This window comes from Vulpes lagopus, chromosome 2, assembly GCF_018345385.1.
Source record: "Vulpes lagopus strain Blue_001 chromosome 2, ASM1834538v1, whole genome shotgun sequence".
Classification (NCBI taxonomy): Eukaryota; Metazoa; Chordata; class Mammalia; order Carnivora; family Canidae; genus Vulpes; species Vulpes lagopus.
In genome coordinates this window covers 90,926,567-90,943,003 of record NC_054825.1, presented here as the reverse complement: position 1 = coordinate 90,943,003, position 16,437 = coordinate 90,926,567, and the positions used below count along the sequence as shown (strand labels likewise).

The 16,437-nt window shown below is 36.4% G+C and overlaps 1 protein-coding gene across 1 annotated transcript; it reads right to left on the bottom strand.

Moving 5' to 3' along the window:
- Window positions 1–1,761: 1,761 nt before the first annotated feature.
- Window positions 1,762–3,592, bottom strand: GJE1 (gap junction protein epsilon 1). Its single transcript, XM_041741185.1, has 3 exons — window positions 3,554–3,592; window positions 2,692–2,874; window positions 1,762–2,157 (listed from the first exon to the last, which is right to left on the bottom strand). The coding sequence occupies exons 1-3, from the start codon at window positions 3,590–3,592 to the stop codon at window positions 1,762–1,764; spliced, it is 618 nt and encodes a 205-aa protein (XP_041597119.1).
- Between the last annotated feature and the right edge of the window lie 12,845 nt (window positions 3,593–16,437).

The window sequence follows — 16,437 nt, the reverse complement described above, 5'->3', positions numbered from 1 at the left end:
AATAAAGTTTAAGAATCTTCATGAGAAGGGACGCCAGAATAAAGTTTAAGAATCTTCATGAGAAGGGACGCTCAGAGGTTGAGCATCTGCCTTTGGCTCAGGGCGTGATCCTGGGTCCTGGGATCTAGTCCCACATCAGGCTCCCTGCATGGAGCCTACTTCTCCCTCTGCCTATGTCTCTGCCTCTCTTTCTGTGTCTCTCATAAATAAATAAATTAAATTTAAAAGAAGAATATTCATGGGGAGACAAAAATATCTTGTATCCAACAAAATAAAACATACAATATCAGGCATCAAGTAAAAAATTACCAGCCTTCCAAAGGTACAGGAAAATAGATCGAAGATAAATGTGTTTGTGGGAGGATTGGTGAAAGCAATCCACCCTGAGTGTAGGCAATAAAAGGTGTGTTATCTATAGAGAATTTAAAAATAATAACAAAGTGGAATAAATATTGCTGCTGTTTCTTAGCACATAGGGCCAGAGATTCTAAACAAAGAAGGTGAATCAATACTTCTTTCAGGGTAGGCTATTTCCACAGTCCCTGCTCTTTAGGGTGCCACTAGACCACTCACTAAATATCTCATAAAGGCACTAAATCTGGGCTATCTTTGTATATGAAGTCTTAATGCAGTACATGTTAAATAACAGCAAATTCTTAGCAGCTCTTTGCTAAGTGAAAATAACTTGGCTCTTCTCCTGTGCTTTCTTTGTGGAGAAAAATCTCAATGCCTTAAAATCCTAAATCTAGAAATACATGGTATTAAACATGGGCTAAATAATGCCTAAGAAAAAAATTGAAATCCTCAAGATTTGAGTAACTATACTTTCTTTGCTAATAAGGCATCAATACAAGGCAGTCATACATAAAAATTTTAAATGATATCAAATAAAGGTGATTATTGGTAAGGCAGGCAGATATAAAGAATACGCTGAACTGATACAAATTTCTCTGAGATAATTTTATAGCTCTTTAGGAAGTCTAATTCAATATAAATATAATTTTCCAGTTCAAAAATCTTGAACGTAAAAGCTATAGTTATTAGGGTACCTGTGAGAGGATTTTCTTTTTCAACAAGAAACAAGGAAACCATTCACAATATTTGCCATAGCATTTTTAATTTATTTGCTGGCTATATTACCATATCATTTAATGTTAAAAATTTCAAGAAAACAGTGTAATATTAAAAATGTAATTATTCCATTTCTTTAAGTTAGTGATCAAACTATAGAATGACTTTTAATGATTAATTTACAACTTTGGTGCTTAAATAAGTTACATTTTACATGAATGCAAATAGAATTAGACCCTCAAAGTTTAGCCAAAAGGGTTAGGCCTTTCTATCTAGTTCTAATGTGGTTGGATGACTTTGAGCATAAATATTAATCTCCCTGAGATTCAATTTTCCACTCTGTGTAAAAGAGATAATCAAAGTTTCTCTGGCCACAAAACACTGTAATTATTTAAGATGTTTCATGTGAGAAAACTCTGTAAGAGTACTATTTAAAAAAGAGTTAACATTAGTTCTGCATGTATATTCTAACATGTGACAAAATTAAAATAGAATTAAATGTTTGTTCAAGAATACCTGCCTTTGAACTTAGTATAGTATTTTATATTAGACATGAAGCTCAGACACACTGAGGTAAGCTTTAGGAACAGATATTTATGCTTGAAATTGAGATATTCACTGAATAAGATGAAACTAATAAAAATGATTGATGAAGAATTGTGGCCTGACAGTAGGTAATTAACCTTTTGGTCATTGCCTGATTAGAAAGCATAATCTTCTAAATATGATCTCAAAAACTTCAGCAACACATAATACCACTGTAATCACAGTAAATGTATACATTGCAATGAGAAAAATCGTCTTCTCAAAGTGTTCTGGCACCATGCATTTTATAATAGTAAATTTTTTCCCAAGAGATCCAGCATCACACAGGTAGAGGGCTTTAACTTGGAAACCAAAGAGGTGAATCTGAAGCCAAAATGCTATCACCTCTAGACTAATTCTTAATAAAACAGAGAGGATATAAATTACAGTGTAGATAGGCTTTTGAAGAATGCATTCTTGATTGATGCTTTTACATGCAGCATAAAGATGGAAAATAGCTCCAGGAACCAGGACAATCACTAGTTGTAACGCCCAGAACACCTAAAGTATGTCAGAAATATCTTAGTCAAATCAATCAACATGTTACCAAAAACACACCAAAGAGAATGACTCTCAACAGAGGCAAACTTAACAATTCTAAGTTTCATAAGTCTCAATTCTAAAACTAATATAATGAAGATAGTCATGTTGAACATATTCAATTACTAAGATAATTTAAAATTTTCAACATCTCAGTAATCGTGAAAAGATAATCCTATTTTGCTGTCATCAGCTACCAATTACTAATAATAATGAAATATTTTATTTAGTAGCTACCCAGGTTCCATTTTCTAACTATAGGCCTAGAGTACAATTCTAACATCAATAAATAACAGAATTCTGGAGATGGAAGAAACTCTTGACCAACTCAAATTAATTTACCTGAAATATACAGTCAGTTAGAGAAAAAGTAATATTTCTAGAAATAATACCTGTTAAAGCATTCTTCATTGTCTTAGGACATTATTTACATTTAAAAAAATCAATTTTTTATCTGGTGTAGAGGAAGGTTTGCGTGCACACAGAAAAACTTACTTGTGGAGTGATTGGCCTGAACTGATTGTAACAAAAGAGATTTATTTCTCTTTTGTCTGGATCACAACTGAAGTGCAAAGCCTCATTCCCATAGACTGCAAAGCCTAATACCCCAAGGAAGAACATTCTTACTGATCCAAAGAAAAGGGTGTGGAATTGACCGATCACGGTTGGAGGCTTCACCTGTTAATGGTTTTAGGAGAAAAAGATGTTTTGAAAACAAACATTAAATATGTACATTTTAAAGGAAGTTTTCATTATCACATTTAAAAATATTTAAGATTCATGAATTTTTGAGGCAAGATATAACTTTAGACCTCATCAAGTCCAATGCAAATTCTTCATCATAGATTGCTCACTCCTTTCCATTCCAAAAATATGAAATGCAACAAATAGGGACATGTTGCTAATCACATGTATAATTTTGGAAATATTTAAAAAGCTCTGCATTCAATGACTTTCCCTACCCCTGTAATCCTTTTGCAATAAAATCAAGAGAATCTTAGAATATCTAAGAGCTCTTTTAGAAAATTAGATAACAGATCTAACATTAAACTCATTGATATGCATACTGTTTAACAACCAAATTATGTTTATTTAATTGTCATTACAGCTTATTTTCCACTTCTTACCTATCGAATTGAGAGTGAGCTACTTTAAAACACTAACAGCTAAAAGTACTTCCTGAATTATTTTACTTATAAGTTTTAAATTCAGAATATTTTGAAGTATATGGTTGATATTTATATTATTCTCCATATATGTAGAGGTTCTTATTCATCAACATTTATGCAAATCAGGTTAAAATACAAGACAAGACTCAAACAATTGTTGGTTGTTTGCTTGTTTGTATAATACTTACACATCCTTCATAGAAGTTTCTGATGTAATTTAGAGACATGTCTCAGGAGTAGTTATCCTGGCATCCCTGTGGGTTAATTTTTGACCCACATTGCCACTTCGCCTCTGTCAGACTCAAACTCATATTCTCTCATGACTCTTACAGCAGAAAACACTTATCACTGCAAATTTCTCTCCCATCCTCCTTTTATGTCTTTTTTTTTTTTTCATAGATCTCTGGGGCCCCAGTCAACTTTCCTATCTCTCTCCCAAAACAAAACAAAACAAAACAAAAACAAAGAAAAGCAGAGGGCATGTGGTCAATCTAATAATCCCTTGACTTACACTGTCAGCAGAGCCAGCCAGCCAGACAGGAGTGCCAGCAAAGCAAGAAGCCAATCCAACAAGGGCTCCGAGTACTCAATGCCTCTCAATTACCTGAGAATTGCCTATATGTAAATCAGTGGATTCTTAAGCTTAGAATTTTCGCCAAAATGTCCAGTGATCTTTTCCCCGCATTCATTTAGGTATGTCTGAAAAGATAAGTACGTAGGAAATAGTTCTGATTATTTCTTGTTTACTTTTGTAAAATAGCTCTAATTTCTGGGACATTTAAGAAACTTGCAACACAAGGACGCCTGGGTGGGTCAGCGGTTTAGTGCCACCTTCCGCCCAGGGCGTGAACCTGGAGTCCCAGGATCGAGTCCCACATCGCGCTCCCTGCAGGGAGCCTGCTTCTCTCTCTCCCTATGTCTCTGCCTCTCCCTCTCTCTGTGTCTCTCATGAATAAATAAGATCTTTAAAAAAAACTGTAACACAGATTATGATAGCTATTACAACATCAAATATTACTGATATCTTGCTATATTTGTCTTTTTGCTGAATGCTTACTATGGACATGGAAAAATCTGTAGTTAGATCTCCATTCTGAGTAAAAACATAGTGTACTGCCAACCAAGATGAGCTCAGGATCTGGCAAAAATCATGTGAATAATCCTGCCTTTTCTTTCTTTTGTCCTTCAATAAATACATCAAGTGCTAGATAGACATTGATATGGGTGTTGGGATCAGCAGGGGACAAAACAGACAAGGAGATGCCTTCCAACTAATACATCTGTAGAGTATCTTCCACCTACCCATACTTCCATAGCTAATGGCAGATCACATCTGTTTTTTCTTCACCTGCCTTTCTCATGTTTGTTTTGTTTGTGATCTGTGAAAGTTGTGACTCTAGACAACTTCACTGCTCTCCTTAGCAAGTAGAGAAGTGATTGCATAACACATGCAGTTGCAGCCAATGGGTAAGGGGCAGTGGCCATGTTGAATCAGTGTTGTACTGAATACGGAAAATAAACATGGACAATGTAATGATCCCTCAGAGCTGTTGGATGAAAGAAATTGGCATATATTCTCCTCTTCTCAGAAACAGAATTCCAAGGCAGTGCTGGGTGGCTCAACGGTTTAGCGCAGCCTTCAGCCCAGGGCCTGACCCTGGAGACCCGGGATCGAGTCCCACGTCGGGCTCCCTGCATGGGGCCTGCTTCTCCCTCTGCCTGTGTCTCTGCCTCTCTCTCTCTCTCTCTGTATCTCTCATTAATAAATCATTTTTTAAAAAAAATCTTAAAAAAAAGAGAAACAGAATTCCAGGTTTGCTATGTATGGATTCCTATGAAAGGGCATCCAAAAACCAAAACTATCTTTTGCATGGGAGGAATTCTGCTTTGACTCCTATCATGTACAATTATGAATGTGTTTATTTAGCCCATTATATGCTAAGGTCAGACATGTAAAAATCATCAAAGTCTTCTTTGTTTTTTCAGAGAGGAACAAAATTGGCTTGAACCTTAATTGCATGTGTAGATGGGAGAAACACAGTATCATTTTTATTGTTGGGAGCTATGAAGGACCAAATAAATAATACTGCTCTTCCCTTTATAGGTTATGATCCAATTGAGTCATAAGACAAAGGAGTAAAGCATATGGCTGCTAAAATATCACCCTTATTATACTCTTATTACCATAAAGATTATGTTGGATGAGGGATGTGGTTTTTCTCTTTGGGAAAGTGTGATTCTTAGGTAGACACAAGTGCAGGCCTGGTTAATACTGTATCATGCTTGTCTTTCCCTCCCTGCCTCTTTAAGATTTATACATGAGAAGAGCAGAGTAGAACTGCTAATCTCTGTGGACAACTGGCTTCCAAGGGGGAAAATGCTAAGAAGTAAATGATGAATTCTCAGTTTTGCCTTCCAAATATAAGGTAAACTCATCAGATAAGATAGTGACTATAGTTACTCTGGCCTCATGTGTTTGGCAATTGATGGGGCTATTAATTGGGATGACAACCCGAACTTCTTTTCATGCTAACAGTTGAGGATAACAGAAGCAGCAAAAGACGGCAGTCCCCAACGTGCAAGCATTATTTAGTCCTCTGCTTGATTCATGTCTGCTAATGTTACATTAGGCAAAGCAAGTTACACGGCCAACACAGATATGAGAAAGAGCTACAACTGCTTGATGGTTCTGCAGTCACATGGGTGCAGAAATAGGAAGAATTTGTGACTAATTTTGTATGCTACCACAATATGCCCTCTGATCACATATATTCATATTTCTCCCACATGTCGTCACACTCATTCCAAAATGGTGAAAGTCTCATCTAATTAGGGTTGAAATGCAACGTTCTGTGATTTGCATCATGTACAAATCTGGGTGTGGCTGATATATGGCTCCTTGTGATCCAGAATCTAATGAAACAAAAGGAAACATTATCTTCCGTACAATGTTAATGCACGATAGAGATACAGGGGTAGGATGACTCTAACAGATACCTCCACTTCCAAAATGGAAGAGTAGGAGGCATACTGTTGTCACTGGTCCATAGTAATTCTGAAATTCTGCATGGAACATATTGCCAGTTCTCCCTATTCTGAAGGCAGAGAATATCCCCTGATTAAGACGTAGTACTACTTCTTGAAAGATGCTCCCCAGTCTCCTATACTGTACTTCTTAATTGAAATGGTTTCCTGCTGCATTGTTGTCAATAGTCTGTGACTCCATCCTTTATGTTCTTAGCTGGAAAAAATCTGACCTTTTTCATTAAAACATGATTGCATTTGAAGCAGGATAGCTTCCTCAGACTGCTCCCTACTAGAAATTTGGAGGACCATAAGTCTTTTTTACAGTCTGACTAATATCCATTTGATTCAAACTAGTAGTTTTGTTTTGTTTTGTTTGCTGGTACAACTCTCTTAATTGCATTTTTAGTTTTCAATATTTTGGTTTTAATGCACTTAGTTTGAATAAAAGTTATACCTACAATTATTTTAAAGAAATACCTCTTTCTACATATACATTTACTGCTATTTTAGGATTAGGCTTATTTGAGACAATGCTTTTAATGATTTTTAGAAAATTTTTGTCTAATTGAGATGGTCAATTTGTCATGTATTAAATATTCTGAGTTTTATCAAAGGATGTTATAGTCATACTGTTGATTTGCTTTTTAACATGTCTTGCACTAGGAATTTTCACCTGCCAGGGACACTAGAAATGAAAACAAAACAAAACAAAACAATTCTCATGTAGCAAATCCTGATCTCTCTATATTTTCCCTGAAAACTCATTTCTAGGCCCCTTAGTAGGTCATTGGTCTCCTCTTATACCTTATCAAATGGGACTAGGAGTACCAAACTGTTACTTTTAGGATTCCTTCTGGATTGCTTCTTAGCCAAGTCCAAATTTTCATTAGTACATGTTTTATCTTCCAAGTTATTTCAGATGACTTTTATGCCAATTGTCTTGGCATTATGTCATAAGAGTTACCATATTTCCAGCCTGCTACAATTGTTTTCTCAATGCTTTTCCAGCTTCCACCAATAGTTTCACATTGCTTTTCCTGCCTTTGGTACTAGTTTCTTTGTTACTTTTCCACCTTCTGCCTACTGCTTGATTCCAAAGATGATGCCATATTTTTAGGTTTTTATTAGCGAAGCACCTGACCCTTGGTACCAATAGCTGTATCAGTTGAGAACTTTTTCATAGCAAGCCACCCTCAAATTTAATGGCCAAAGCAAGCATTTATTTAGCACATGGTTTAGGTGGTTATTTCTCCTAATCTGGGTTGAGTAATGGTCTCTGCTGGGTTCTTGCATGCATATGTGGTCAGTCAACAGATCAGATTGGATTGATTGATCTGTTAATCCAACAGATCAGATGGATTATCTAGGATGACTTAACTCACATGTCTGGAGGTGGACAGACTTGGGCCAGAGTGACTAAAGCACATATCTGTTGTCATTCTGGAAACTGGCCCAGACTTCTGCTTATGGTGGGGATTGCAGAGTTTCCAAAACAGAAAATAGTTGAAAAGGCCAATAGTGCAAGAGTTTTTCAAGCCTCTGCTTGCTTCAGAATTGCTAATGTCCCACTGGCCAAAGCAAGACTTTTGGCAACTCTGGGTGGATTCCAGCTCTGAGTAGGAAGATCTGAAGCTGCATTCCAATGGCAGGGATGTAAAGAGGTGAAGAACGTGTAATGGTTTTACAGTCACCCCCATGACTAAGGGCATCAAATGAAGAAATCTAATATTCAAGAGTCTTTGTTTTAAAATGCAATTTGGGAATCAAGAATATGTGTATTCTTCCTAGAGAAGCCTAGAGTCAATTAATGAAAACTAAAGTTTGGGGCCATGCTTGTATACTGTCCACTCTGCCTTTCTTTCCTGTTGTGAAAAGGATGTGAGAAGAGCTAGAGCAAATGGGAAAAAAACTCTCCAAAATAAAAACCCAATAATAATATATCAGCCTGTGAGATGGTTTCTATTTGCTATTAAGAATTTTAAACAAATTATCTCCCTGAATTCTGTTTTAGGCTATGTTCTTGTATAGGTCTATTTTACAGATGAAGCTTAGAGAGTTTAAGTGAGTTATCCAATATTACAATTAATAGGTGGCAAAACCAGGTGGTGAAAGATAGTGAATGAATTGCTTGTTGTTAGCTGGTAAGCTATAGGCACATGAAAATATTGTTAAGTCAATTGCTAGGACCCTGAAACATGAGGAATTAAGAGGAAATAAGTCAAGATTTTCTTATTTTCTCCTGAAAAGAGCTCAGGAGTTACTGGTGCTGTGGAGGCTGGCTATTTCCCCACACTCCTGGATCTCAATGTGAAGAGGAAAAGACAAGCAGAGAACTAAGCCAATAAAATACATGCCAAGGGAGTACTTGAGAAATATGAAGGACTCCATAGAAATGAAGTCAGCTTAATTTCTTTCTCATTTGGTAGCCATGTGAGGAGGAAGGACCACATTGGTATCTATGATCATGGGCTCTGGAATTAGAAAACCTATCTTTGAACTCTGGTTTTACCACTTGGTTAGATCTGAGATCTCAAGAAAATTATTTACCATCTCTGAATCTCAGTTTCTTCAACTGAGGATGATGATAGTATTTATCTCACAGGGTCGTTGTACGAAGATTATTAAAGTATTTGGAAGCATGTTCCTCTTGCGTTTAATGAAATCCCTAATCACCTGTTGTTTTCTATTAATTTTTCTTTGTTATACAGACAACAGAATGTTAAATTAATAATCCTTATTAAGCAAGGAAGAGTCACTACTTTATTCAACATAAAGAACATCTGTATTGGCCACTAAGAACATTTTTGGGAAGAATTAACAACATGAAAATCCCACAGATTTTTAAAAAAGTTTTTTGTTGATGTATAATTGACATATTATATTGGTTTCAGGTATACAATATACTGATTTGATGTTTGTATATATTGCAAAATGATCACCATAATAAGTCTAACTAATGTTTGTTACCATACATAGTTACAATTTTTTTTTCTTGTGATAAGTACTTTTAAGATTAACTCTTTCAGTAACTTTGAAATATGCATGTCTATTTTCAATGTTTATCCTCTATTTCTGTTTAATCCTTTTGGGATAGAGTGTCTCTTTTTCAGGATCTACTAAGATGCCAAGACATGGACTTCTGCTCAGCAAGACCAATGGGATTGAACCCCAGGGAACTTTTGAGTAAATTTAATCCCTAAAACATATCTTTGCTCTCCCAGCTCTAAAGATTTTTGAAGTGACCAGGTTGCCTCCATCAATTTCCTGAGTAAATGGCTTAAAACTTTTTTTTTTTTTTTAAATGGCTTAAAACTTGACGCAATAGTACCCGCTTGCTTGCTCAAACTTGCTCGAAGCTTTTAACTTTAGCAGAGGAGTTAAGACAGGCTTAGATCTTTTTCTGCTGCTGCTGCTGCTGCTACTACTACTACTACTGCAACTTCTACTACTGTTTTCACACACACACACACACACACATATACAAATGCATATACAAATTGCTGACATTTATTGATTACCATTTTCTGATACTGTTCTAAACTACAGAACTAATGTACAGTTTTTAACAGATATTCTTGGAGTCCTAAAATTTCTGAGATTGAAAACGTTTAAGACCTGTGTAGTCTAGCCCAGAAAGGGCATAAACCTCTAATTTTGCACAGAACTCAGGACAGGATTGATGAAATAACAGTGTAGAAAAGCACTAGTCAGGATGGTTAACATCCACAAATACTCTTCCTTATTATTATTTACAATCTGCTCTAAATTAATGCTTCAAATCTAATCACATGTATTGTTTTAGAGCTACGATTTTCTATGTGTTTGTGCTCATTCACTTTCATTTTTTTCACTCCACCAATTAAATACCTACTATATCAACTGCTATGTACATTGTTGGGAATATGTGAGAATAATATAGCTCCTGCCTTCATTGGGCTTAAGGTAGAACATGTGTGTTTGTATATACATATACAGTTATGTATATATATGTATCTATGTGTTACATATATATGTATAAATGTATGTAATTGACATTTATTGTGCTGACAATTTACTTAAAATAAAGCATGATTTATATTTAATCTTTCAGAGTATGGTCACAAACTATCTTGGCTTATTTTACATCTGGCAAACAGAGATATAATCTCTTTAAAAAGTTTCCTCTCTGGCATTCTTTGATTCTCAGAATTTTGCATTTCATTACAGTAATTTACCCTCCTCCTCATGCGATATCCAATGATTGTTGAATGGGATGAAATAGAGATCAATTTAGGTACTCCCAGTAGTAGATTTCACAGAAGGACAGCTAAGATAAGGCAATCTGGACAGCTGCCTCAGTTCATAAATCACAATCCTTAACCAATTCGCATCTCACTGAAATCTCTGACCTGCCAAAATTGGGTTTGTCTTTCTGCATGAATAATTTATATTCTCTGGAAAGGAACTATGGATGCCTTAGCAGAAAGGGTCAATAACCAATCATGTTATTTTAGGCAAATGATTTAACTTGCTGACTTGCATTTCCATTTCTCCAAAAGGAATAGGCTGGATTCCACAACTGTAAATAATTTCACAATTCTCTGGTTTTATGATTCTAAGTTTTATAACCATACTTGGAGCTATTGTACTTGCTATGAGATTTGTTGTGAGTAATTTGTGTGCTGCCAGCAATTGCTTGATCTAATAGTTAAATTAAGTCCTCATTTTTCTTTTTTATCAATGGATTTGTACATTTCAGATATTTCCAATATGCCTATATTGCATGGTTTCTAGTTGTAAAACACATAGGTCTTATTGCACCTGCACGACTTTGAATTGGAAGCTGGCGATGGGAAGGAGGAGAGCCTGGGTAGGACCTGCTGTCACCACAGGCGGAAGGGCAGGAGCTCCCGAGGCAGCGTGACTGTGGGTGCTTGTGCATCCTCGCCCAGCAACAAGGTGAAGGAGCCCGTCCTAAGCAGGCAGCAGGACTTTGGGCATCACTCCTGGCTGTAAAAACCCTCAGCCTGGTGCTCTGGCCCTCCTGGACATCCTGGGGCCCTTAATAAATTCTTTTCAACTAAAAAAAAAAAATGCCTCATCCATATAGTCAAGCCCCATAGGAGATTACAGTCTATAAATCCAGAAAGCCTGAATTTGTGTGTGTGTGTGTGTGTGTGTGTGTGTCTCTCTCTCTCTCTTTTTTTTTTAAACCATTACTGGTTATTATTTAAAGATTCTCTGTTAACTCTACAAGTTTTAGTTTTTCTAGTGGTAAAGTGAGGAATATAATTCTTACCCAATAGATGCTGTGATTAAATGAGAGAATATGTGAGGTAATATCTAGCACACTGCCTAACACATAGGTAATTTCTCAATAAATACTATTTTTGCTCTTATTATGGAGACTAGACTCATTGTATCAAACTTGAGAGGAAGTACACCAAATAGGTAAACACTTGGCTTCTTTAAATCAGTGAACATAGATTTCAATCACAGCTTGTAATGAAAATGCCTCAGGAAATTTAGCTAATAAGACTAAGCCTCATTTTCCTCAACTGCTGGGATTTGTTGAGCTCTCTGGATCTGTGGATTTGTTTTCAACAAATTTGGGGGGGCGGGAATCAGCCATTATTTCTTCAAATATTTTTCTGTCCTTTTCCCTCTTATTCTGGGACTCCAAATACATAACATGCTAGAGTGCTTGATATGGTCCCTGATCCCTCTCTCTTCTCATTGTGAGTAGTTATTATGTTAATATCACTGATACTTTCTTCTACAGTGTGTCATTTGAAGTTAATCCTACACAGGACATTTTTCATCTGTGATATTGTATATTTATCTATAGGACAAGGGTCAGTGAACCATAGCCCATGGATCAGCCACTCCTTTTATAAAACAAGGTTTTATTGCAACTTAGCAATGCTCATTCATTTATGTATTGTCTGTGGTTGGTTTTGCTCTACAAGGTCAGCGTAGTTGCAACAGAGATATATGGCCCATAAACCTAAAATATTTACCATCTGGCTATTTAAGAAAAAAGTTTGTCAATATTTCTAGAACTAATCCGGCTCTAGAATTTGAATGCGGGTCGTTTTTTTTTTAATCTTCCATTTTTTAAATCATCATGTTAGTATTTTTCTCTGCCATTTTAAAAGTAGATAGGATATATTTTAATAGCTGTTTAGTGTCCTTGTTTGTCTATTTTAATGATCAATTTTTTCATTATGGGTTTTTTGTTTCTGTTTTTGTTTCTGTTTGTTTCTGTTGTATGCCTTGTAATTTTAATTTTTTTTTTTAATTTTTTTTTATTTATTTATGACAGTCACAGAGAGAGAGAGAGAGAGAGGCAGAGACACAGGCAGAGGGAGAAGCAGGCCCCATGCACCGGGAGCCCGATGTGGGACTCGATCCCGGGTCTCCAGGATCGTGCCCTGGGCCAAAGGCAGGCGCCAAACCGCTGCGCCACCCAGGGATCCCTGCCTTGTAATTTTAAACTGGATTACTGACATTTTGTTGGTTGCTCTATTTTATTGATTCCCTTTCAGTGGGGTCAGAATTTGTCCTGGCATACAAGTAGCTTACTTGAATCAGTTGGATATCTTTCAGGCTTGATTTCAGCATGTTAAGATGGGTTTAGATTAACTGGTAATGGGGCAAATCTAGGCTCACAACTAAAGTAGTATGTATGTATCTTCTGTATTCTACAGGATACACATTGCATTACAAAGTCTTTCTACTCTGGCTGTGGAGACACAAAATATTCTTAACTCAGTTTGCCTTGTAACTACTTGTGAGTGGTTTTTTCTCTGACTTTGGGAAGCTTCTTCTATGCTTGAGGAGATCAGTACTCAGTCAGAGCCTCAAATGGACCCTCCTGTTCTCTAGGTTTCTCTTTATTTAGCTGGATGTGTAGTACTCTGACGTCCAAATTCTAAGCCTCTTTGTCTCTTCAAGCGCTGATTTCTGATTCCTCAATTCAATGAGGCCACTGAATGATGTTAGGGTTTCCACTTTCTGAGCTAGGGACCTGAGCTGCCTCTAGGGAATAAGTTTATGCAGCCTGGGCTTGCCTGGTTTATTTCTCTCTTTGCAGTGCCTTCAGTTCTGTGCTGCTTGTTTTTCAATGGCTGCCTCATATTTTACAATGATTGTTTTCTAGTTGTTTACAGCAGAAAACAGGAAAAAACCCATCCAATTTGTATCAAACTCTTTCTACTGTAACATAAAAGTCTTTAAAACTAGTTTCACAGTTCTCAACAATATTCTGAAGAGTAAAGATCATGGGATCGCTGAATAAATATAATTCAATTTTGCAGTATTTGTAATGCGTAGATCTTACTTTACACTTAAAGCTAAAAAGTCAACAGAATTTGATCCAAGTACCAAGTAGTATAAGGTCAGCAATAAGTCAGGCTGTGTTGGTAGTTTAGTACAGTCACTTAGAATGAAAGAGTGTGAAATGCTTTAAGTTCTATGATCACTTGTGTCATTTTGGATGCATTTCTGCTTTTATTCCTGTTTCAATTTCCCATCTATAACAAAAAATAATAATAATACTCACCTCACAGGGGTGCTGTTAGGATCAAATGAAATAGATTATGTACTTAACATAATATCTAGCACTGTAAGTACCAAATTAACATAAAATATTATTGTGGTGTGTTGATATGGTATTTTTGAGAAGTTGTTCATTTGTTACACTGAAGATGAGTCTGTAAGCCTTCAAGTACCCACCATGCTACAGTTCTTGGAGATTCTTTGCTCTTTATCATTTGGATGAAAGCAGACTGGTTTACTTGGCTGCAACTGCCTGGACCAGTTCTTAAGGCACCAGCCAGAGCCATTCATGAATTGGCTTGATTCAGAAAGCTTGATGAGGTCTTCTTATTTAGATGTGGTTAGCCTGACTGAATCACATCTCCCTTTCTGGTGTCATAGAGGCTATGATGACTTTTGTATATACCATCACCCCACTGCTAGGAATATTGGCTGCTGGCAGTGCACAACTACATCCTTCACTGAGCAGAGTCCTCTGCTGCAGGGAAATTTCTCACCTGAGCATGTGTTCCTTCCCAGAGAGTGACACATGGCCAGAAACTGGCCAATGCAGAACTAAAAGGCCTGTTCCCATTCCATTTCAGAACAGCTCTGAAAGGCATTCCAGCTACTGGAAGGATGGAGCCTTCAGGAGCAACCACTTTGCAGGAGCTTCTTCATCTGCTCAATCCTACTTTCCTCATTTCCTTATGGGGTCAGTTCCTGAAAGCACTCTTCAATAAACCTCCTGCATACATGTTGTCATCTCAGAATTTGTCTCTATGGAACCCAGACTAAGACACTTGGGGAACACGAGTGTGAAACACACACAAATGAGTGGATGTTGTGTTCTCAATGCAGAAAACTCATTGCTCTGGTGCTCTCTGAGACCTGACATAGGCTTCTGAATTGAGAGCACTGAGGGCAAGGATTATTGTATGACTGCTCTGATGGTTTCCTATGCCTTTCTTCCCTGGGGTTCTTCACTATAATAATCTGCCACCCACATGAATGTGGAAATGTTTTATCCCTTTAAACTGAATGTGCACTCCTGAGTACACCTGATGCATCTGATCTTAAAGAGGAAGGAAGTATACTGAGAAAATGTAGAAAGGAAGACAGTAGTTAGACCAACTGGTCTGATGTTTTAAAAAAAAAAAAATTACCTTTAGGCAGCCTTGGTGTTTGTCCTTCAGATGTGCCAGAAGATGGACTATTTCTTGGTCATCAAATTCACATCAACTTCCCAAAAGCTTCTAGGCCCCCTGACACTTTTTAAATAGTCATTATATCCCCAAAGATCTTTAGATATAGGAATTTCTCCCAAGAGCGATTCCTAGATAAACCTGAAGAGATATTATGGTAATTTATCAATGAATAGATTCTTCATCATGAAACAACTTGCATCTTACAAACATGATTTTGGAGGGCTCTTATCTGAACTTACGACAAATTGCCATTATAAGATGAAAAACTTTGGCATCAAGATTGGTTATGTACAGATGATTAATATTCTTAGTAATAACTTGGTGAGGTCTACAAATATGAGTGTTTTAGCATAACTTTTCAACGTGTTCAAGTTTTCATGTTATTTCAAATCATTTTTTTTTAAGATTTCATTTATTTATTCATGAGAGACACAGAGAAAGAGAGAGGCAGAGACACAGGCAGAGGCAGGCTCAATGCAGGGAGCCCGATATGGGACTCGATCCCAGGTCTCCAGGATCATGCCCTGGGCTGAAAGTAGCGCTAAACCACTGAGCCACCTGGCTCCCCTATTTCAAATTATTTAAATGCTAAAAGAGTTAGTGAGCATTACAGCACTGTAACTAGATGTTTTTAGATTTATTGGTTGAAGGGTTATTTTCATCTTTCTGAAAAATACTCAATTTTTAAATTTGTGCATTCCAAGTTTTTAAAAAATTTTTTTGTGAACCAGGTGTCTGTAGGGAGGTACATATCTGACAGCAAATGGTTTTTGTAAAATTGTTTGCTATAGAATCAAACTCAGAAAGCTCAGGCTTAGTAGTACTCGGTGTTGGTGTTTATCCCTGATTTCACTCTAATTTTCATCAACATAAGATCCATAAGTCATCAATTTGTTATAATTTTTCAGTGTTGGACATATTGAGAGATTGTAAATACTTCTGTCATAAGCTTTAGTTTGGGAAAAATAAATAATTATTCTATGTTTGATAAGGTAGTGTACTCTAACTGCTGCTTAATTTTAATATATGTTGAATCATATTTTGTATTTTTGAAATACATAGATTCCTTTAATTTCTGAAATGCTTATAGAATCAAACTTTAGTGCATATATTTAGTCTTATGTGCACAAACTCCAGATTACTGAATTTAAACCCTGTGCTAAATTGCTGGGCTTTCATTAGACTTTCCATTCCTTATTCCCTCTGTGACATGTTACCAGGGAAAATTCATTGCTTTGAATAATAATGAGTTTGAGACAAATTTAGCTTTTGAATGCTGATTAAAACCTTTCTCTGTTTTGAACACCTCATATATAAGC

Excerpts from the sequence above, each read along its gene's own strand:
- GJE1 (XM_041741185.1), bottom strand. The coding sequence starts at position 3,592 with ATGTCTCTAAATTACATCAGAAACTTCTATGAAGGATGT. Across the intron at positions 2,875-3,553 it reads GAAACTTCTATGAAGGATGT|GTGAAGCCTCCAACCGTGAT; the intron begins GTAAGTATTATA and ends AACCATTAACAG. Across the intron at positions 2,158-2,691 it reads TCAGGCCAATCACTCCACAA|GTGTTCTGGGCGTTACAACT; the intron begins GTAAGTTTTTCT and ends GACATACTTTAG.